At 38.5% G+C, this 24,087-nt stretch overlaps 1 protein-coding gene across 3 annotated transcripts in view; it reads right to left on the minus strand.

The window, feature by feature from the left end:
• Positions 1 to 24,087, minus strand: part of Cdk17 (cyclin dependent kinase 17) — a 70,720-nt gene that overhangs the window by 14,858 nt on the left and 31,775 nt on the right. For all 3 annotated transcript variants that reach the window (XM_005067997.4, XM_040755045.1, XM_040755046.1), the window contains 6 exons: positions 14,915 to 15,061; positions 11,290 to 11,454; positions 6,547 to 6,680; positions 5,414 to 5,539; positions 1,771 to 1,827; positions 486 to 600 (listed from right to left, as the gene is read on the minus strand). In XM_005067997.4, coding sequence (XP_005068054.1) covers positions 486 to 600; positions 1,771 to 1,827; positions 5,414 to 5,539; positions 6,547 to 6,680; positions 11,290 to 11,454; positions 14,915 to 15,032 — 715 coding nt within the window. In that variant the 5' untranslated portion in view covers positions 15,033 to 15,061. The remainder of the gene's footprint in view (positions 1 to 485; positions 601 to 1,770; positions 1,828 to 5,413; positions 5,540 to 6,546; positions 6,681 to 11,289; positions 11,455 to 14,914; positions 15,062 to 24,087) is intronic.

Raw genomic sequence — 24,087 nt, forward strand, 5'->3', positions numbered from 1 at the left:
CTATTCTGGTTTGATTTTATTTTACTTTTTTGATGTCTATTGGTATTTTAATCAGAGAGAGAGAGAATGTGTGGATTTGGGTGGGTGGGAAAGTGAGGAACAGTAGGGGGAGATCATAATCAGAATATTTTCTATGTGTTAAACCTATTATCAATAAGATCTGATTTTTAAAAATAAAATGGTCATGTTTATATGCTATTTGATTCTTATATTTAATACAATTTATTGTCATGGTCTCTGTAAACCAAAACATAAAATTTTCCTAGGTTAAATATTTATCTGTCACAGATTTTTAACAGCTTCATAAGTATTTTTTTATGAAATATACAATAATGCAATTTCTGTTGAATATTTTGAATTTAGAAACTAACAATTCTAGGGTATAAAGATGGCTTCTAGCCACTGATTATCTCTATATCTAAGCATGTTTTACAAACAGTACTTTTAATATGGTTTAGATTTAACTATTTATATGACTACCATACCTTCTCGTATAGCTGTACAGGGTGCACCTTCTTCGTGTTCCAGGCGGATCTCCTTTAATGCCACCAGATTCTCTGTCAACTTACTTCTTCCTTTATATACTGTTGCATACGTACCCTATAAAATATATTTTGAAGGGCATTGTTCAAATGTGATAGTCACGAGGCATGGTAATGCATGCCTTTTCTTCCTGCACTTGGGAGGCAAAGCCAACCTAGCCTGTATTATAGAGTGAGTTACAGGGCAGCGAGGGCTACATACTGAGGCTCCGTCTCAAAAAAGTGTAGAGAGCCTCAACCTCAGTTTCGAGTGTCTAAGCATGCTAAAGTCTACCTTAAAAAGAAAACATCAAGCCGGGCATGGTGCACACCTTTAATCCCAGCACTCGGGAGGCAGAGGCAGGCAGATCTCTGAGTTAGAGGCCAGCCTGGTCTACAGAGCGAGTTCCAGGACAGCCTCAAAAACAATACAGAGAAACCCTGTCTCGAAAAACTAAAAAAAAAAAAAGAAAAGAAAAGAAAAAGAAAACATCATTTCATACAGTTTTTCTTACAGCAATGGCTTAGCTCCATATGCACAATATCCATATTCCTACCACACTATGGTGTTTCCAAAGTATAAAATGCATTTCATTTATTCTTGTTATTTCAGATTAACAACTGAATCAATGGATTAATATCAAAGGAACGTAAGGCAATGATGTATTAAAACCCACAGGGCACTGAGCACTGTCACTGAAAATATAATGACAATGTTCAATCATAAACCCTGACCTTCACACCCTTCAGAATCTGTGCATGTTAGCCCTCCTTTAAGAGGCTCCCAGAGGCTTGCTGGTTATTTTCCTGCCCTTTCTCTTACTGTGGATGGCAGGCCATTTCTAAATTAACAAGGAGAAGGAGCAAGCTCAAGAAAGCCAGGGCCTAAAGAGTTTCCTTACCTTTGATGAAACACTTTTATCTCTACAGATAAAACTCACACAATGTCCAGACTCCAATAGGTAGCAAGTAGATACCTAGCCAATTACTCACAAAACACAGCATTTGTGCTTCAACAAAAGATTACAAGTCTATTAAAAAATATTAGCTTCATCTAAACTGATAGAAGGTTTCAAGGACCAAGACAATCTATTCCATCTAGTTTTGTTGTCATTTCAGAATTAGATATTAATCTTTTAGATGATAATATCTAAAACCTGTATTTTTCTAGGTTGACAAAGAATTATGGACTAGCCGAGAGTTGGATAACAAGAAAATGTCTTATTTTTAAAAATATGAATGTACTCACCTCCCCAAGCTTTTCCAATTTGATGTAGGTTTCCATTTTTCCAAACCCAATTTCTGACTGAAAGCAAACAATTATGAATTTAGCATCGATTCTTAAAACTTTACCTCTTCTTTTAACTTTATTCTAAAAAGTATGAAATTGTTGAACACCTGTCAAGCTTTAAAATACATTTGATATTAGAACATCAGAAGGTATAAAAATAGCCAAGTTTATAATTTAAATAGTCTATATAGGAACCGGCTAATCTTCTGTTGAAGAACATTTAAATCTCTAAAACTTTTAGGCACCACAGGCCTTTGAAACACTGACGAATCTGCAGACTTCCCTCACAAGATCTGTTCTTAGACTTTTGTTACAATGATACATGTCATGCTAAAAAACATACTACTCAATTTGGTTTCAGCAAACCAGAATTTTTAGTCACAGGTGTATTATTATTGAATGACTAAGTATCTTTTTTGCTTGTTTTTGCACTCTTAATGATTTTTGTATGTATATGAAAAATAAAGTTTTAGAACCATCATATCTACCTTACATATGACTTTACTTTTTGCAATCAATAACGTGAAAAATGAAGTAAAATTACAATAGAAACTTTGTAAATACAAGTGAAGTTTTAAGTTTCAATTTAGAAAATGCAATAAACATCCAAGTATCTGGTATAGGACAGATTCTGGATTCTGAATTATCTTTTATGTAAAAGTTTATATAAAAAGCTAATTGCCAAGATCATAGAAACTATAGCAAAATGTTTTATACATGGGTATCCTTAAAACTCAGATATTTCAATTAAAATGGCAGTGGATCTTTCTTGTCGCCTTAACAGAGTGAACAACACTACACTGAGAATCAGTTCAAACTAGTATGAACAAAACAGTGAGCGCCAATGAAATATTTTAAAGCATCATCATCTACAATGAAAGGCACATGGGAAAATGTAACTGTAAGCTAAGAACTTTTTCCTCTCAGGAAGAATGGCTTTTTCTCATTTGTCTTTTTATGGTGAAATGAATGCTACCATACCCTGGAAACATCCAATAAATTATGGTCCAGTAGTGACTATAACAAAAACATTGAGGTTTGCTTTAAAGTTTATATAAGGTGCTTACAACAAACTAAGGGCCATATAAACAAAATGTTTTACAGATTACTATAATGCCAAGTACACATGGGATAAAATGTAACAGATGCATCAAAAATTAGTATTGCAAAGAGTCTCTCTTTAGGGAGTGAAATATAGTGACACTATAAGTATATATGACAAACAGGAACACATGTGCATGTGCCCAAATTCACAAACACACACACATTCAAGTACCATATATACACACAAAGAACTATACTCAGCAATAATTGCATGTGTGAAAATATCTAGTATATTTTCAATATTCCTCAAAAGAAGTAGATACTTTGGTGATAAATATGCTGCTTACTTTAATCAAAGCACACTGTACACATGAACTAAAATGCCACACTGTACCCCACAAATATGCAGAACATGTGCCAATTAAAAATAACCATGTATCTATGAGAGAAAGTGAATACTAACATGGAAGTATTAAAGTCATATTTGCATAACTAGTTAATCTATAAAATAAACAGCACTGCTGAAATCCATCCATGTAGATGTCCAGGAAATCTGACAAAAGGACTTATTCTGGTGATTGGCTGTCAGATCCTAATTCAGAGAATAACAATACACAACCCAAGCTCCTTAAGGAATTTTCAACTTAGTGGACTCAATGACTACATCCAAGGAATTCTCAACTTAGTGGACTCAATGACTACATCCAAATATCAACTAACGAATCTTGACATGGAATTGTTAGAAAATTTTGCCTGCATTTTTATCTGTCGATCATGACAGATTAACAATATATACAATTAGTAGCTTGTTGATACCCTACAAAAAGTATTCAGAGGACAAAAGACAAAGCCCATTCATTCGACATTCACCAAGGACAACGCCAGGTGCTGACCACACAGGGAAAGCAGAAGGCATTCCCACCTTCCTACGGCAACAATGTGCACAGTTCTACCTTAGATTGTTTTAGAATGCTAAGGAAACTAACTGGCATCATGAAAACAATTAGAAGTGGCTCTAGAAGCTTTGCATTTTAATACAATATTAAGACTCCATAACATGTTCTTTATACAAATGAAGATTTTTATGGTAATTTATTCCAAGAGAATAATTCACTACTTCAAGAAATAACTTTTCACAGTCTAAGCAAATTCCTGTTCAGATGACTCCACAACAAAAGCATACAAATATTAAAATATTATACATAAAGTAAGTTATAACTTATACTAGGTCTACCTATCACAGTGTAGCATTTAAGTGATAACAGGCATTATAGGAGATTTTTAGCTTACTTAGATCTAGTAACATAACCAAAAAATATACACAGGAATGGTGACAGAAATACTATTTGATAAGAGTCAAAGCCTAAAAACAAGCTTAAAGACCATAAATACAAGAATAGATAAGTATAACACACTCAAGAAAGGTAGTACATTTATACAATTGCACGCCATACAACAATGAGAACAAACAAACTATGACTACATGGAACAAAACAGATGAAACTCACAGACTTAACACTGAAAAAAATAAGGTAACTACAAAAACACATTTTGTATACTTATATATACATGCTGTTATTTTATATCATTATATAAGTGTTGTACAGTAAATACACACATTTCTTACATATTTGTATAAACACATTTTAACATATTCATAGCTACATCAAGTTCAAATGTTAAATGAAGGTAAGCAGGAAGGAGATTCAGGTATTGTAGAACGTTATTTGTGATTCCTGACACTTAAGGAGGCTGAGCAAAGTGGATGAGTGAGGCCACCCTGATGTACACAGTGAATTCCAGAACAGAAAGACCCTCTTTCAGAGGAAATGATATCAGAAAGTATTGAGTACTTTAAAAACCAAGTATGATGGTGTTTATGAATACTAGCAAGGCTCAGATATAAAGTCACACTATGAAGAGTATAATCAAAACAGCACGACCACGTTTGTAAAACTAAGCTTCGTGATCAGAAAGCCGGGATTATGGGTAAGATAAGGAAGGAGGGTATTAGTAAAGAGGAAAGTAACAGAAAAGTGTCTATAGCATTCATTTATTCGTCTGGGTACTGGTTACACGAGTATGACCACACCAGAAAAATACACTAACCTCTAATTAGAGTCTGGGCACTCTGCTGTAAAATGTATCATCAACACATGACTGTACATCTAGCATGTATGGTACACATATATCCAGCAGACACATCCAAAAATAAGATACAGCTCAAGACCTGCTCCAATACATCCTCAAGTATGAAAAACGACAAGATGTAGACAACAATGTACAAAACTGAGGACTTAAAATTTACATGTAAAAGTAAATTTCAGGGCAGCGGTACAAATAAATGGCAGAGCACTTGCCTAGCACATGCAAATCCCTGAGTTTAAGAAAGTTATGAAATGGGGAAGGATGGGAAGAAAGAGAAGGAACAGCAAGAAGGGGAGAGGGAGAGAAGAATAAAGGAAAGAGACAAAAGGACAAGAAGGAAAAAAGAGTTGCACCCCAGAAGAGCAAACAAGCGCCCTCCTGGCACGGTGGAAAGCCAGAAGAAACTTACTAAGGAGGCTCTCCGGGACCTGCGGCTCATGGGCTGGTCGAAGGGTGGGCTGCTAATCTGCAGCTTCTCCAGGTACCCATCAGGTATCCTGATGTCTGCAGGCAGGGACAGCCGCTTATTCAAGTCCTGCACATACCACGAAGACCAGGGCATTAGACTTGGGATAACCGCACCCAGGTGCATTATTTTTTAGTGGTAAATAACTGAAGTTTTCTTGCAGTTCCAAAATTACTTAAGGCAAAAATACTTACTATAATCACAGGCAAATAATGTGGTTTTATAGAAATAATTTTACAGAAACAAATATAAGTTCAACTTTACTTTGAAATCAGGGACTGAACTCGGGTTACAGAATTGCTGGAACGTGCTGTTACCTGCTGAGTCATCTCTTTAGCTCCCTAATTTTATTTTAAAACATGCTCAGTATCTTTGGGTAAGCTTTTAACTTACAGGATACACTGAAATAATAATAGTCATAACAAACTTCTATTCATAAGACTGTAACGTAGTTTTTTTTTTTAAATGAATTGTTTGGGGTTTTTAACATTTATTTATGTTTATGAATGTTTTGTCTACTCTCTTTGTATGTGAACCACGTATGTGCCTAGTGCACTCAGAGGTCCCTGAGCCACACGGGCACTGTGGACTGGACCCAGTTCCTCTGCAAGGACAGCAAATGTGCTCACTGCTGAGCCTCCACTGCAGGCCCCTCCCCCATTCTTTCTTCTTTTACATAGAGAAATAACTTACATGTATCATAGGGATGCATGGGTGTAGTGAACCATATGAGAGACTAATAAGTAAGAAAACAAGCTGCTTCCAGCTTATTTATACCTCTTAAAATTAAAAAGTAGATACAGACTACAAAGTACCCAGACGACTACTGAAAAGGTGTGATTAATAAAATGTCTTCTGCAGAATTGCAGAACTGTAATTAAAATGTATAGTTGTCTTGGGGTGATAATTAGAAAACAGAGACATTCAGACCCCAGCTCAGTGAGGCAGCAAAGCAGCTCTTGTGTAAGTGCCATCTGCCGTCGTGCTAAGTTTCAGACGAGCATCTATTCGCTCTATCTGTGTGCGTGCTCCTCCATATTCAGACAAAGGCACGCTTGCATTTTTTAAGTGCTTACCTCCATTGAGATCCGTCTGTGTATACGATTTCTGAGGCAAACACCTGTAGGTGACTGGACTTCATCTGATGACGTCCCAGAAGCTTGGTCACTCTCACCATCTGATCCCATTTTCAGATTTTCATGAACAATGTCTATAACAGAAAAGGAGACATTGCTTACCTTTTAAATATAGATCTTACTACACAGTATAGCTCATCATTACAAGTAAAACAGAGACAACAAATAGAAATAACAGTACTGAAAGTCATCTATATTCTGGATACACAGATAGGCAGTTAACAGATCGAAACATAAATTCCTACAAGAGAAGTAACAAGTCTTAGGCAGGTATGCTGGTTAGTTTTTGGTCAACTGGGAAAAGGGAAAAGTCAACTGGGAAAATGTCTCCATCAGACTGCCCTACAGGCAAGCTGGTGGGGACTTTTCTTATTAATGATGATATGAGAGAGCCCAGTCCACTGTGGGTCCTTATTTGCACAAGAAAGCAGGCTGAGAGAACCAGAGAGTAAGGTTCCTCTTGTGGGCTCTGCCTCAGTTCCCGACTCACTCCAGGTTCCTGTTCTGCTTGAGCTCCTACCCAGGCTTCCCTCAAAGATGGACTGTGATTGAGATGTGTTTATTACAGCCATATAAAGCAAACTAAGACAGAAAGAGGCACTGGGATTGTGGGATACTGTTCAGACAGACCTGCCTGTGTGGTTTGGGGAAAAGACTGTAGGAATGTTTGAGACTTTGGGCTGGAAAAACAATCAGTGCTTGAAGCTTGACTGCTGTCCCGTGGAGTTGGAAGACTGCTAAGAGCAGCACAGATGACGGCAGGCTGGGCTTGTGAGATTTCAGAGGGAAGCAAACACTCTATCAACTTTAATATATTCTGAACTAAGAATCTGTCGTTCCTGGCGGGGAGGAGGAGGAGGCAGCTGTGATTAGGAGGAGACCAGCACCACTGAGGTGAACACTGAGGTGAAGTCTGGGAAGGACTTCCTCAAGGTCACCACACAGAGATATAGTCCAGAAGGAGCCGCAACTGCATGTCTAGCTGGCAGCCAATCTTGGTAGTCTGTGACAGTCTCCTAAGTGTTACTGGTGTTGGCAGCATGAGGGCTGCAGGACCGAAGAGGCATGGGGAGCAGCTGATACTTGGCACTCTGAGAGGCCAGGAGGGGCCATTGGTCAATGTGTAGTCTCAGCTGCAGTGGAAAGCCCGGGACTGAAGGGGTCTGCAGAGCCTGAGAGAAGCCGCGGATCAGCACCATGTAGCAGGTTACAGAGTCCCTGAAGGGAGGCCAGATGATGCCACCGGTGAATGTATAACCCAGTTACACTGGAGAGTCCAGGACTGTGGGACGACCACCAAGGACAGTGGCAGGTGTGGAGTGGGAACTACCTGAGCCTGTGACATTAGCTCCAAGTGCTATGGATGGCACAGGAGGAGAGGTGGAGCTACTCAAGTCCCTTAGGGCCCAGAGGACCGTGAGTGAATGACATTTACCCACAAGCTTTAGTCTACACTGTTAGACGTTGTTCTAATTTTACTGTAACTGTGCCCTGTTTCTATGTTTTAAAGAGACTGGACAGTTTTAAAGTATATATAAAGACATATTAGGTTTTATAGTTATATACTATTAGTATGATATCTTGGGGATAAAGAAGAAAGGCAAGGTTGAGGCTTGGTACTGACGTGTTTGTCAAGGTGACAAGGGATTAACTGTACTCATGGTTTTTTGCCAACCTGATTCAAATTAGAGTCACTTGGGAAAGAGAAAGTCCATCAGACTGACCTGAAGGAACAGCTTGTGGTGAATTTTCTTAGTTACTAATTGATGCATGAGGAGCCAGCCCACTGTGGGTGGCCCTAGGTTGTAAGTGAAAGCAAGTTGCACAAGCTATATAGAGCAAGGCAGTAGGTAGAGCTCCTTCATGGTCTCTGCTTCAAGCTGCACAAGCTATATAGAGCAAGGCAGTAGGTAGAGCTCCTTCATGGTCTCTGCTTCAAGCTGCACAAGCTATATAGAGCAAGGTAGTAGGTAGAGCTCCTTCATGGCCTCTGCTTCAGCTCCTGTCTCCAGGTTCCTGCCCTGCTTGAGTCCTACCTTGGTTTCCCTCAACAACACACAGTGTTTGGTATGTGTAAAGAAAAACAAACCCTCTCCAAGTTGCTTTTGATCATGGTATTTCTCCCAGCAATATAAAGCAAACTAGGATAGCAGACATTGTGGCACATGCCTTTAATCCCAACACTAGGGACACAGAGGTAGGAGAGGGAAAAATCTCTTTATATTTTCAAATTATGAAAAAATATACAGGAAAATAACTCAAATTATTAGCAAGAATTGAATAAAATTGCAGACTCAAAATATTTCTTGGGAAGTTCAGTAACTTGCCTCATTTTCCAAAACTTGGGGTTAGAGACTTAAAGATTAACTATTAGATCACACAGCTGGACTAGAAATCAGGTCTTCTGCTTCTTATGACTATTCTTTCAGTAAATGTATCATTAGATCAACAATATAATGGAACCAAGTCATAGAACAGTCTTCTTAAAAACTTTAAGAGGCTGCTACCACAAGAAGGATGTGGTGGCACACACCTGTAACCCCAGAGCCGTAGAGCTGAGGCAGAGGGATGGAGCACAAGATGCCAGCTGAGTGTTCCAAGCATTAGTCACTGAGTATCTACTACAAAATTAAGTTTGCAGCCTCTAAAATATCAAAAATCTGCCAAAAGCTCACAACTTCAAGACATACCTGAACAAATAGCAAGGCCATGTAAACTCAGTGATACAGCATTTGCGTGGCATGCCTTAGTGAGGCAGTAGGCTCCCTGCCCCAGTACTAACAGTCAAACAACCCACAAACAAACAAAAAACCAAGCAGCGGTTGTAAAGGACTACAAAGCAAAGGTAGTAATCTCAGATATGAATAGAAATGTGAGTCAACCAAGTGACTATTCACATTAACAGACAAGCACAGTTGTTTCTGTCTCCTTCAAGGTACAAGTGAAGTGAAATAATGCAGGCCTGTGTCAGGACTTCACTAACTTGCTAGTGGATAAAAGGACTCCACTGAAATATGAAGAGTATCAGGAACTAGAGAACATTTGCTGATTCAACTTTTGTGCCACTTACTATAAAACTTTCAAGGACATAATCTACATTGCTAACAGTTTCAGTATTACTACCATAACTCTATACTGAAAGTTTCAGGAACAGATTTTTGTGATGGGAGATGTCATTCTCTAAATATGTCTTTCTTATTGGTTGATGAATAAAACACTGTTGGCCAATAGGGAAGCAAGACAGGTGGGACTAGGAGATAAGGAGGATACTGGGAAATGTAGTAGGAGTTGCCATGTGATGCTGGGAGGAGAGGATGGATGAGTCTGGTGTTCTCATTAAGATAAGACCTTGTAGAAATACATATGTTAGTAGTTATGGGTTAATACTTAAGACTGAGCTAGGCAATAAGAAATCCCAATCACCGGCCAATAGTTTATAATTAATATAGTGTCTTGTGTGTTATTTGGGGACCCAAAGCCATGACAGAACCCCATAACATTTTTGTTATTTTGTTTTGTTGGTTTGATTTTCGAGATAGGATTTCGATATGTAGTTAGTCCTGGATGTCCTGGAACTCTGTAAACCAGGATGGCTTCGAAATCACAGAGTTCTGCCTGCCTCTGCCTCCCAAGTGCCAGTATTAAAGATGTGACCCACTATCACCACCTGGCAAGAATAGATGTTTTTATACTGTTCTAGAATAAAAAATGTTTGTTGCATTTTTCAAAGGGTTTTTACCCACAGAAAAAGAATATGCAACAGAGACTATAGCCCATAAAACCTAAAACATTAATTAACCAACCTCTTATCTATACAACCAACAAAATTATAAGCCAAGACCTGATTTCTTGAAGATAAATACTCCCTTAATGGCTGACTTCAAATTATTGGCATAGTATTACTGGACAAGTGATGCTGGAAAGAAATGTGCAATGGCACACATATAGTAGTATCTCTATTGACACATAATCAAATAACCCCCAAAGAGTAGACAATGGTAGACAGTAGTAAAGTAAGTTTAGCTGCTTAATTATAAACCTGTAGGACTGAAAGTGTAACAGTAACTATGTTTAACAGACAACTGTAGCAATCATCTCTCATGAACCAGTTGAAGATGATTCCAGCACACCATTCCGTGTGTTGCATGGAAAGGGATAATGGCACATTGCTTACAGGAGAAGCCACACTCTAATGAGTTTCACAGTCTTAACATTACTGACATGAACATGTGGTAAGAAATAAAGCAAACAGTAGAAAACATTCAAAAACTTTAGTAAATACAACCATCTAATGGGACACTGAAACAGCTATGTTTAAAGTGATTTTTAAAATCAAAACATGACACACCACTATCAGAAAAGATCAGAGGCACAAAAACTTGTGGATTTTTTTTCAAGATATTTCTAAGGACATAAAGGCAAAAGAAAAGTCAGGTGATAACCTACTTCCTGTACTGGGCCATTATGAGGTAATGATTTGAAGAGCCACTCAAGTATGACTATATACTATGATACAGTATGATATCTTTTGTCTGCTTCTTATGGAGGTTCTGCTGGATGACTGGGCATGCAAACACTATTTCTCTATGGTGTTTGCACACCTCCATCTTTCTTCTTCATATAGCTAACACCCAGTGTACATGTCTTTCAGTCACAAAATTAAATGCAACAGAATGCCATTACCTAATCTGCTTCCGTTTCTTGGCATGGCCATGAAGGAACCAAGGCTTCCTCCAATAACACTGTGGGGTCTTCGCAATGGGGGCTTCTTGAAAGACCCTGTGTACTGATGAAGGAAGGAATGCATGCTGTGAGACGTCGGAGGCCTGCCATTCTTCACAATAGGCTCTGTGGTTCACGGTATCCAGTGATCATTCCATAGTTATCACAAGAGTCAGGATCACACGAGAAGGATTAAGGAAACAAAACAAACAAAAGGTTGTAACAGAGATCATTTACATATAAGCTCACTTCTTTGGCTATTTATTCAAAGTGCTAGAGTTAAAATAATTTTTAAGAAAAAAATATTTATAGAAAATACCTTAACATTTTAAGTTGTTCCAATGACCAAACTGGTTAACATTCACTAGCATACCCCACCAGGATCAAATCACTTACATCTTAAAATTATTTTGATACTACTCCATGTGCTGCCTATTTTAACATGTGTCTCATGGCTAAATGTGCTGTAGAATATAACATACATAATCCATACCTAAAGAATATATACTTCCATTGCCAGACATTCAGAAAGGTAAGTTAATTAGTGAATAAAACTGAAATACTTAAGTATATATCAATATGGAGGCTGAGATAATTGTTCCAAATTTGGTACCTTGTTATATATAATCTTTAAACAAGCAAAGACCCATTATGGAACAGAAACACCTGACAATACAGTCCATCAGAATCAGCTATACATGAGGAAGAATTTTAGCAGCATTTTGCTTGAAAATCTATTTCAATTCTATTAAGTATACTTCCCAAAATGAACCTGCTGCTCCATATGGCAATTCTATGCTTAACTTTTAGAGAAAATGAAACAAATTTAATTTATGAAAAAATTTAAAAACTAAACTCTTAGGGATGGAGATATAGCTCAGTGGTACATGCTTGCCTATCAGGTGTGAGGGTCCAAGTCCAATTCTTAGTGCTAAAAACAAAACAAGCAAAACAAAGCATCCTTTTTCTCACAGTTATCTTTTATATTAAGTATTTTAGATATAATACCTCATGCCTCTATTTATAAAATTCCATTTATATTTAAATAAAGCTGTTCTAAGTTAGGGCCAGTAAGTGCAGAGTGGCCAAGATTAACAACTTTAAGCTTATTTTTACAAAATGACTTCATATTCAATATGTAAAACTCAAGATTCTTCTTTCCTGGATTCAATTCAATGGTCAACGTGCAAACATCCTAGCTACACAATGTACTGTGAATTATAATTATAGCAGAACATCTTGAACTGAGTTTAAGTCTTCAAACTGTGATACAGTTATTACTACTATAGAAATTTCTTAAATTCTAGGTGAAAGTTCTACCATAGATAACCAAAGGTGCCACGTGCACTACAATTTTTCTAAGATATTTATATAATTACAACCCTGCTAGTATGAACTCCTTTTTGTTACAATATACATGTCAGCCACATGCCTACACATATGGCAGCATAACAGGGATATTCACCATGTTTGTGATCAAACTAGAGACAGGAAATCAAAAATTGAGCTGGGGCAGTTAACTCAGAGAAGTGACAAACTATTTCACCTACTCCTTATGCCAGCACAGCCACTGTTTCAAACTAGACAAAGACCACTTTTGGTTTATAAATTACAATATGTGTAAGATTTCCAAATAGTACAGTCCACATACATTCTCATACAATATTTTGACATGAGTTCTGTCTCTGTTTGCAACTTATCTTTTGTAGTTTTTATGCTAAAAACAAAACAGGAGGGAAAATAAACTAAGAGGAAAATATGTTTACTTTTAGCTAGTAGGCATTGACATGATCAAAAACAAGATTTAGAATCCCTGTCAAAACTGTTGATGAAATCCACGTTACACACAGAGAATACGTAGCAACTGACTATGGCAGTTCATGCCAAAGAGAAATCAAGGTATGCCTATGTCTTCAAGTGTGGTATCAAGTCACTCTGATGAGGAAGAATTCCAATGGCATTCCTATTTTTTCGTCTTGAATGTTGTTTTTTTTTTGTGTGTGTGTGAGGAGTTTTATTAGAAAGGGGAGGGAGGGGGAAGAAAAGAAAAAAGAGGTAAAGAAACACAGAGGCACAGAGAGAGGACAGAAGAGAAGAAGGAGACAGGAGCAGAGAGAGGAGAGCAGAGAGAGAGAAGAGCCAAAAAAGAGAAGAACAGGAAGAGAGCATGAGCTCTTTAATGTCTGTTACCAATAAACAACATACTATTTTTAAAATATTAGGTATTTTTAACATTTAACCTCTGGTGGTTTAAAAGAAATTCACACACACACACACACACACACACACACACACACACACACACACACACACAGTGGCAATATTAGGAAGTATGGCCTTGTTAACCTCTGGTGGTTAAAAAGTGAGAAGAGTTTTCTGTATGTTGCCTAGAGATTGTTCTTGTGATATTTTGGTGAAGAATATAGCTGCTTTTTGCCCTTGTCTGAAAAGTCTGCCTGAGGCTAAATTGAAGAGTTTTGGATTAATTCAGTTGGCAAAGGAAGTCTCAAAACAACCTAATACAGACACTGTCATGTTGTTATTAATGTTAACTCTAATGAAGATTTATAGTGAAAAGGAACAAGCTGAGCAAGGAAAAATACAAAATATACAATTTGAGGAGAAAAAGAAGACCAGGACATGGAACACAGTTAAGTCTTGTGTTCAAGAAGATTAACAGATTATGAAAATGAAACAAAGAGAGTGGTAACCTCAGGGCAAGATCCCACCCATCTAAGTTTCCAACTTGTAAAAAGGATTTAAAGAAAAGCAGAATTTTAAGTACAGGAAAGGAAGCTCTCCAGATGCTGCAAAGCATGGCTCATTATCACTCATTTTTATGAGCTCCTTCCTGGTCACTAGGACATTCCTAGACTCATTTTAGTTTTGATTATATAACTTTGTTCTAAAATTTTCATCAAGTTTACATTTTAATTCATTTAGTTTAACAAATCTTTCAAATTTTTACATTAAAATTTGTGTACTATTGCTGGGCGGTGGTGGTGCACGCCTTTAATCCCAGCACTTGAGAAGCAGAGGCAGGTGGATCTCTGAGAATTCGAGACCAGCTTGGTCTACAAGAGTTAGTTCCAGGACCGCCTCCAAATCCACAGAGAAACCCTGCCTCAAAAAACCACAAAAAAAGGTGTACTATTACTCTTTATTGTAAAACACGATGTCAAATGAAACGTCATGTTTTTGTCTTTTGTCTTTAAGTGTTCTCAACACTATGAATACACTTTGGTACATTAAATAGGAAAATAATAAATTCACGTATCTGATGAATCTTGTAATCTATAAAGATGGTCAGTGCACATCTAGAATGCTATAAAACTATGATAAAGCTACAAACAAGAATTTCATAAACTTACTCAAGTTATAAAATATTTAAATATATTATAATATTTAAATAATAAAATCAGAAAGGTATTCACAGGAGTAGGAGGTCACAGAGATTGGCAGTGTTGGGGTGATAGCAGAATATGACACCGAATGAGATAAACAGAAACGCCATATTCAGCTATCTGAACAGAAGATTCGGGTTGTATTCATGAAGTAGTTCAATTTCTCCAGCCCGGGTTATTACCGTTGTCTTTGCTGCTGCTGTCCTCCACTGTCATTTGCTCAGCCAGTTCCGACAGCGACTCATCGATGGTCTGGCTTCCCCTGAGCGTGAGGGACAGTCTCCTCTTAAACTTTTTCATCCTATCAGTTGGGTATGACGTGAAAAATTCTGAATGTGAAGAACAAACAAAAATTAAAGTTTAAAAATTTTATTGCTCAAGAAAAATGTCATTCTAGACTTACAGTAAATCTTCAAAATAGGAATGTATTAAGAAAACATCACAGAACCTAAACTTTTTGTTAAAAAAATATAATTTGGTGCTGGGCAGTTGGTGGCACATGCCTTTAATCCCAGCACTTGGTAAGCAAAGGCAGGCGGATCTCTGTGAGTTCTAGGCTAGCCCCGTCTACAGAGCGAGTTCTAGAACTACCAGTGCTTTTACACAGAGAAACACAGTCTGGAAGCTCCCCCCCCTAAAAAAAAGATGTAATTTGATTAATAGTATATTTAGTTGGCACTAACAGAAGGGAAAATTTTTTATTGACGTCCACAGAAGAGACCTTAAGAAAGATGAGATAAGAAGGGATGAAAATTCCCTAAAGCTGCCCTCTAAAAACTCCTAGGGTGAAAATGGACTGTTGTTTTGATAATTAGGTTCCATCACAAGTCTCAACAGTCATTCAGGAACAAGTCGGATCCGTATCCTATCCTGTTTTCGTGGTAGGGAAAATGCTCAAAGATCTCCCTAGAGCAAATCATCAAACAGGAGGCAACAGAATAAGACTTAGAAGCAAGATTAACATTTACCTTTTCTTCCAAATTATAACATTTCTGAAGTCAGGGTGCATGTTACAACTTACAAGATATCAAATGTAACTGGTAGTATTTTTTTCCCATCTTACTAAAGTCAGTAGAACCTACTAAGTGAAAAACTTGCTCCCTCAACCAACTCAATAGACCAGTACCTTCTTTTCTAATTGCTCTTTATGACCCGTAATGAGCAAATGTACCAGATTAATAATCTTCAAAGGTTATCCTAAATAAAACAAGACTCTTTACAGCACTCCAATGCTAAAATAAATCCAGCTGTGTATATGCTTTCTGTATGTGTTCTGCTTAATTTCTCATTCTACAGGTATACATCAGGTTTACTGAACAGGTGACTTATGGAAAATTTTTTGTTTGCTCAAAGGCAGGGAAACATAAATACAAACTTATGATTGATAATTTCATATTTGACCATTCCCTGACATGCACTTAACTTTAATTTTAAAAACATCGCCATAATAAAATACATAACCACACACATTAAAAGGCAAGTATTGCAACTAGAATCTAATAGGGTTTCTCTTTATCTACAACTTTAAATTCTTAAGACATGCTGATTAATGAGTCTAAAAACCAACCCAGGGTTAGCTTGGTTTAGTCCGACTGAAACAGACAAGTTAGTGTTGTATAATGCCTAGTGACTTAGCTTCCAGCTAGCCATTCATCCCTTCTATCTGTGCCTAACCTGTGATGAAATCACTTGTACTGTTCATCTTTTCCCTTATAGGTCCCACGTTTGATTCTTTCCTATAGATTCCAGTTCTCTAATGAAGTTCTCAGCTTCAGCATCTGTTTCAATGAACAGAGTAACCACCATGTGTTACAGCTCCTGCCTATAACCCCAAAGGCTGTATAAGCTGTTGGTCTGCTCCTGCTGTTGGGTAGCCCTATTCTACTAAATGCCAGACACTATCTGTGAATGACGTGACACTGGAGCAATGTCCGGGTTCCAGATGCTACCTTCCTCCACAGAGGTTTCATTGATTTTTCCTATCGGGCTACCCAAGTAGAAGCAGGCCAGGAGGCAGACGATCTCAATCCAATGACGGACAGAGATGGCTGGAGACTGCACCTCAGACACTGAGGGTCTGACCCACTCCTGCATTACCATCACTTTTATGGTAAGGCCCTCAAGAGACTCCAACAGTAAATCTAGGGCCAGAATAATAGCAGCAACACAGACCAGTGGAGCTCTGCTCACTGTCATCGGTTGCTGTTTGCTCTTCTCTTACGCCCTGAGTAACCCTAACCCTCCCACTGACAACAGTTTAAAGGGTCTTCACTTTTAAAGACAGCTAACTCATAAAGAAATACAGTGTCTCCTCACTCCCTCCTGAATCTCTATTCAATGGTCTCCTTCCCTTAGCATTTCTAGTAGTTTCAGCAGGACTTTGGTTTGCTTAAACTATCCCATCATAGGCAAAACAGAAGCTCTGGTGTGGGTTAGATAAGATAACATACGTATGTCAATAGGAGGCAGCCCACAAGCTTTAGTTGAGTCCAAAGAAACATGCTAACTCTAGACATGCCCTAGAAGCGCTAACTGTGGTCGCCCCAAATGCTTTCTGCTTCACTTCTGACACTGTACCTACGGATATAGCTCTGCCACAACAGTCAGTAAGTAATTCAGGACATCTGTTTCAACATCTTAGATTTTTTAAGGTGAGCTAAGTCACTCTCAACTATCACTCTGTTTCTCTAAGACCTTAGGCTAGAGCTAGGTTGGTGGCTCACACCTATACCCCAGTCCCCAGAAGGCTGATTGATGCCAGGACAGTACGGGTTATATAGTGAATTCCCAGCTAGACTAGAGATACAGAGTGAGACCGTATCTCAGAAATCAAAGAACAGCAACAACAAAAGACTTCATGATACAGAAGCCTTCCTTTCAAGAAGGTTCAAGAAGGCTCAGGAAGCAATGGAGCAGAGGAGGAACTAAGCAGGCTAGGTGCTTAACTACACAGCCTGAGTGAGAGGCTCCTGAAGAAAACCTAGAATACTGCGCTTGATGAGTGTCTCTATATACTTGAAACTAAGTCATACTAGATAATTAGTTTCAGGGCTAAGGATCAAATCCAGCACCTCACACATGCTAGACAAGTGCTCATAACCCTCAAGCCAGATCATGGCACCCCCTACCAACTTTTCAGACCCACTACCTCTAACATAGTCATATGGTCCCTAATGTCCATCTAACTACATAACAAAAGTTTGCTGACCACAGTTCTTGACTATTAAAACATAAAATAGATCCATTATATACAGATTCAGTATTATAGCACCAAGTGCAGTTATCCAAAATATAGGCCAATGTGGCTAATGAGCACCTACAAAGTAGTTAGACCAAACTGAGTTATGCTGCAAACACGAAACATAAATTTGGCATGCAAACAAGAATGTAAAAATATCTTCCTAATTGTAGACAAAGTCATATAAAAGCAACAAAAATGGAGTTTCAAGACCCTGGGAAAGAGTGGAAAGTGGGAAATCCTTAATAGATACAGAATTCCAGTTTTCCAATGAAAGGAACTCTGGAGATGGAGAACAGTGGAGCTTTATGCTGACACATAACATCTGGGTGGGTTTAAGTAGATGCAAGAGGGGACATAAGTGACTTTACTTCTTACTGTACTGCATCTGAGTATCACTGTACTTTAGGGAAGGGTCCCTTTATTCATAACTTAACAGTAGTACAAATTAATACTTACTTTGCCACCAAACAATGAAGAATGTTCTGGTAAATACAAAACAAAACAAAGACAAAGACAAAACTGCACCTTGGCCTACACAAGAGTGAAGAGTAACAGCTCACGCCTTTGATCCCAGCACCTGGGATCTCACACCCTTGCTGGGCAGTGGTGGCGCACGCCTTTAATCCCAGCCTTGGAGGCAGAGGCAGGCAGATCTCTGTGAGCTCCAGGCCAGCATCCAAAGCTATGCAGAGAAACCCTGTCTCCAAAAAACAAAAAAAACAAAACTAAGCACCAGGGACATTTGGGATCTCATGAATACCAGCATCATGAGAGTTTCTGAAGGATAGCAAAAATGGAAACAAATACATTTTTAAAAATAAATGTTGGCCCCAAACTTCCCAACTCTGATGGCAAAAACATGAATATACAAAACCTAGTAAGAACAAACACAAAGAGACTCACACTGAGACACCTTTTTATTAAGTGTACAAGTCCCAAAGCAAGGATTCTTGAAGTAGCCAGAGTGAAGCTATTTACAAGGGTTCCTCAACATAATTAAAACTGATGGCACATTAGAATTAAAAGGCCAAGAATAGCATATTTAAATATTGTAAGGAAAAAGAAAACGGTAACCAAGAATATTATATTCAGCAAAACTATACTTAAAAATGAAACAGAAATCAAGACATTTGTTTCCAACTGACCTGTCCAACAACAACAAAAAATGATGTAAGAAGGCTTTCAGGGTAAAGTAAAAAGGAGAAGGAATATAACTAAGAGGATTAAAATAAACTGGAAATTTCAACAGCCAGCTTACAATAATGGTTAGAAAGAGCATACAAAAGAAGGAGAGAACTTTCAGGTGTACACAGAACACACTGCAGACCAGACAGGAGGCCACAAAATAAACTCTGAATACACTGCTTTCATTTTTCAGGTTAAACACAGGGACATATACATGCCAGGCAAGGGTTCTTTTACTAATGAGCTATATCCCTGGCAGGTAGGTGTGTGTGTGTGTGTGTGTGTGTGTGTGTGTGTGTGTGTGTGTGTCTTTTTTGATTAGATAAAATGAAACTAAATAAGTGTCAAATAAGGAAAATTTACAAACACGTGAAAATAAAATAATACAATCTTAACTAATGGGCCACAGAGCTCACAACTGACCACAGAATATGCCTTGAAACAAGTAAAAACACTAACACAATACACTAAAATTTGCAGTGTAGAGCCAAAAGTGTTGAGAAAAGTTCTAGTTCTACTGTTTACATCAAAAAGAAAATCTCAAATTAATAGGTAAATAGTACACTTCATAGAATTAGAAAATGCCAGGTGGTAGTGGTGCATGCCTTTAACCCCAGCCCTCGGGAGGCAGAAGCAGGAGGATCTCTTGAGTTTGAGGACAGCTTTTCCAGTCAGAGATACACACAGAAACCCTGTCTCAACACACACACACACACACACACACACACACACACACACACACACACAAAACCAACAAAATAATTTAAAAACAAAAAACAAATTAAATCTAAAACTAACAAAAAGTAGCACGCAGAGGAGCAGTTGAGAGGTGGGGGGATTAGGAGGAGGGAAGGGAGGGGAGACTCAGGTTGGAATGTAAAAAATAATAAAAAACAAAACAAACAAACAAAGAAAACCAACAACAGAAAGTAGCACAAAATAAGTACAGAGTGGGGAGAAACAAACAGAATTTGGTTCTTTCAAAGTATTATACTGACTCAGAAAAAATACAATGAGAGGATGAGTTGGCTCAGCAGGTAGAAGACTTGCTGCCAAGCCTGGTGACTGGGTTTTATCTTCCAAACACACATGGTGAAAGGAAGAACAGACTCAAAGTTGTCCAGACTCCACACACACACTGTGCATTCAAGTGCCACACACACACATGTAAATAAATGCAATTTAAAAAGAAAGTGGGGATATCAGTGCCTATTTAAACAGACAATAATATAAGAAAATTCTATGACTTCTGCACCATAAAGTGAATAACCTAATTTAAAGTGAACAAATATACCAGAAACATGCAACATCCAACCTTGACTCATGAAAAAGTACAATTTAAGTAGATATATAACATCTAAGGAGAAGGAATTAGTATAATAAAGGGAAGTCCAGCACAAGCTATATTTACTGGTGACTCTTTCTCGAAAAGCAAGGGAGATGACTATTGAGGAACAACACCTCCACAACCCACATATGTGCACATTTGTGCGTGTACACTGCACACATGTACTCACACACACAAAGACACACTTACAGTAGCAACTACACAGTATAAAATAATATAAATTCTTAGGAGTTATCCAATGAGATGACAGACATATGCTAAAAACCACAAAATATCTGGGGGCGGCAGCGGTGGTGGTGGTGGTGGTGGTGGTGGTGGTGGTGGTGGTGGTGGTGGTGCACACCTTTAATAATACTAGCACTTGGGAGGTAGAGGCAGGAGGATCTCTGAGTTTAAGGTCAGCCTGGCCTACAGAGCAAATTCCAGGGCAGTCAGGGTTACACAAAGAAACTCTCTCAAAAAAATAAAACCAAAAAATAAAAACTATAATATATTGTTGAATAAAGTTAGAAAAGATGTATGTAAATAAAAATATACGCCCCTTGACGGGTGTTGGTGACACATGCCTTTAATCCCAGCACTCTGGAGGCAGAGGCAGGTGGATCTCTGTGAGTTGGAGGCCAGCCTGGTCAATAGAGCGAGTTCCAGGACAGCCTCCAAAACAATACAGAGAAACCCTGTCCCGAAAAAACCAAAAAAAAAAAAAAAAAAAAAAAACCTTAAGCATTAAAACTATGTAACAAAATGTAAAAACTTCTTGGGGCTGGTGAGAATGCTCAGCTAGTAAGGGACAACTGCCATGGCGCCAAGCTTGATGACCTGAATTTGATCTCCAGCGCTCATGTAGTAGAAGAACTAAGTCCAGCAAGTTGTCCTTTGATCTTCACACATGTACACACATGTGTCCCACCCACCCACCTCCAGGTCCCAAAGATCCTCAAACATTACAGGCTATTGCCAATGTTCTTGGATATCCTCCAAAACCCGAGATAAGATCTTATTGCGGAAGACACCAATCACATGGAGAAAACAAGCCGGTCTGTCCTGGAAGCTGCATCCCTATTGGCTAGCTTTCATAGAGCTGAAAAGACCTATGCATGCTGTGAGAGCAGAAAGGTAATGATCAATACTGCCCAGATGTGAACCCTGTGGATTACAACCACCACCAGCCTGGCAAGACACATCCGCTGGTCCAACAGTGTCATAGATAACATGGACAGAACCAACCATTTTCTCTTTAATCTAAGGCCTACTCCAAGATGAAACCCATACCTGGATAGACAGATCATAGACCCTGGGAAAGAATCAACTACTATTATTCTGCTAAATGGACAACTGCCTCCTAATGATCTATCATTATATCCATAGATTGAAGCATCTCAACCTATCAGAGAAGCCTGTTTTCAGTAGGTGCCCACACCCAGCCAAGTAAGTAGAACAGGTTATAGAGGAAAAGAGAATGCAGTGTCCAGTCCTGAAGAGCATAATACTGCCCTCTCTCCTCCACAGGCCCAAGCATCTTTGTGGAAGAGGGGCAGAAAGAATGTAAGAGCCAGAGGAGGTGGATGACTGCAAACAGTGTGTCCCGGACACTGCAGGGCAGCTGCACAAGTGGTATCATAACAGCCGTGACACCATTCACAAAGCTGTGGTGACATCTTTCTTGCACAAATAAAGCCTCCCTGGGGGGTCAGAGAATGGGGCTTGCCTCTAGCTAACCATAGAGGTCTGGAGGTCTGTACAGACAGGAAATGGCTGGGCAGAACCAGATATAAGCAGGGAGAAACAGGAAATCACTCTCTTCCCTGCTGAGATGCTTAGGAGGTAAGGTGTGCTGTGGCTTGCTCCTTCTCTCTGATTTCTCCTCAGCATTTCCCTCTATATCTGACTCCAGCTTTTTATTATCTCGATCAATTCAGAACTCCTTTTACACAAAGCCCGTACAGGCCTAAAGCAAACCAAGACCCAGTGGGGAGAAGGGATCTGAACATGGTGACACCCTAGTCAAGAGCATTCTTAGCTGCTGGGTTTCCTCTAAAAGTGTAGCCCCTAGTAAGTTAAGTCAACCACAACCCCTAATCCTCAGATTTTAACAGATAATGTTTTCCTACAAGAAGTTTATTATTTTCTGTAAGCATATTTTCAAATAAAGTCATTACTAGTCAATAGGTTAAAATTGAAAATATAACTAAAACCTGGCTTTAAAATGAAATTGCAGATACTTTCTCATTGTGAATAATCAATTGATTTGCAGATGGTAAGTCCCCACAAAGGGGGTTTTATTTTAAACAGCTGTTCAGATTCTGTGAGTTCAGAGAGTAATCTACTAGAAAAGTCATCTATTGCTTTTGATCATCGTAGTCTCCCTCAATAGAACCAAAACAGCAACTGTAACTGTGAAGTGGCCCCCCCACAGCCAGACAGAATGCAAAAGCCCACTAAAAAGAAAACACAGCAAAAAACATCTCTATCATTTTATCTACAAAGCAAGTTCTCTTTTAAATTATGCATTCCAGCTGCACTTATTTCGTCAAATCCTCTTTGATTAAACAACAACAACGAAAGCGACATTAGGGGCTGGAGAGATGGCTCAATGGCTAAGAGCACTGGCTGCTCTTCCAGAGGACCCAGTTCAATTCCCAGCACCCACCTGGCTGTGGCTCACAACCATCCATAACTCCAGTTCCTGGAATCCAGTGCCCTTTCTGGCCTCCAAGGGCACTGGGCACGCACATGGTACACAGATATATATGCAGAAAGAACATCAATATACGTGAAAAAGTAAAATTAGTTTTAATAAGTAACTTTAAATCATAAAGTCAGAACTGCACTGAAAGCTAAGGAATCATTTTTAAAATGCTTGCTCTGATGAACAACTCCTGCTATTTAAGACCACTCACCACCTATGGTGGATGGTGAAACACTACTCTCTGTTAAAAACTTAAATTCCTCCCCTATAATTCAAAAACATATCTCTCCACTTTTCCCTTGGTAACTGCGGATCAAATGTACTCCTGAGTTATACCCTTGTCCAAGACTGACATTTATCAAAACAGAGTCTTGGATTGGTAATACTTTTACAAAACTAAAAATAAAAGTATTGCTTAGATCAGCAGTTCTCAATTTGTGGATTATAATTCATAACAATACAAAATTACAGTTATGAAGTAGCAATGAAAATAATGTTATTTTGGGGTGACCTCAATATATTGAACTGTATTAAAGGGTTGCACCATTAGGAAGGTTCAGAACCATTGACTTAGATAAATGTATACATTTTTATTGAATGCTAAAGATAAATATCACATTTAATCTTAACACATTTCTTCTATATTTTATTACATTTATTTGTGTATGTGTGTGTACATATGATCATGCATGTGTGTGCACGCACACGTGTGGAGGTCAGGGAACAACTTGGAGAAGTCGGTTCTCTCCTTCTACCAATGGACTGAACTAGGTCATCAACCTAGGTGGCAAGTACCTTTACCTACTGAGCTAGCTCATCAGCCCCAAGAATTTAATGGAAATTGCTAAGCAGGAACTAGAGATTTGAAAAGGGAAAAAGAGCCGGGTTATTA

Source organism: Mesocricetus auratus, unplaced genomic scaffold, assembly GCF_017639785.1.
Source record: "Mesocricetus auratus isolate SY011 unplaced genomic scaffold, BCM_Maur_2.0 Super-Scaffold_100011, whole genome shotgun sequence".
Lineage (NCBI taxonomy): Eukaryota > Metazoa > Chordata > Mammalia > Rodentia > Cricetidae > Mesocricetus > Mesocricetus auratus.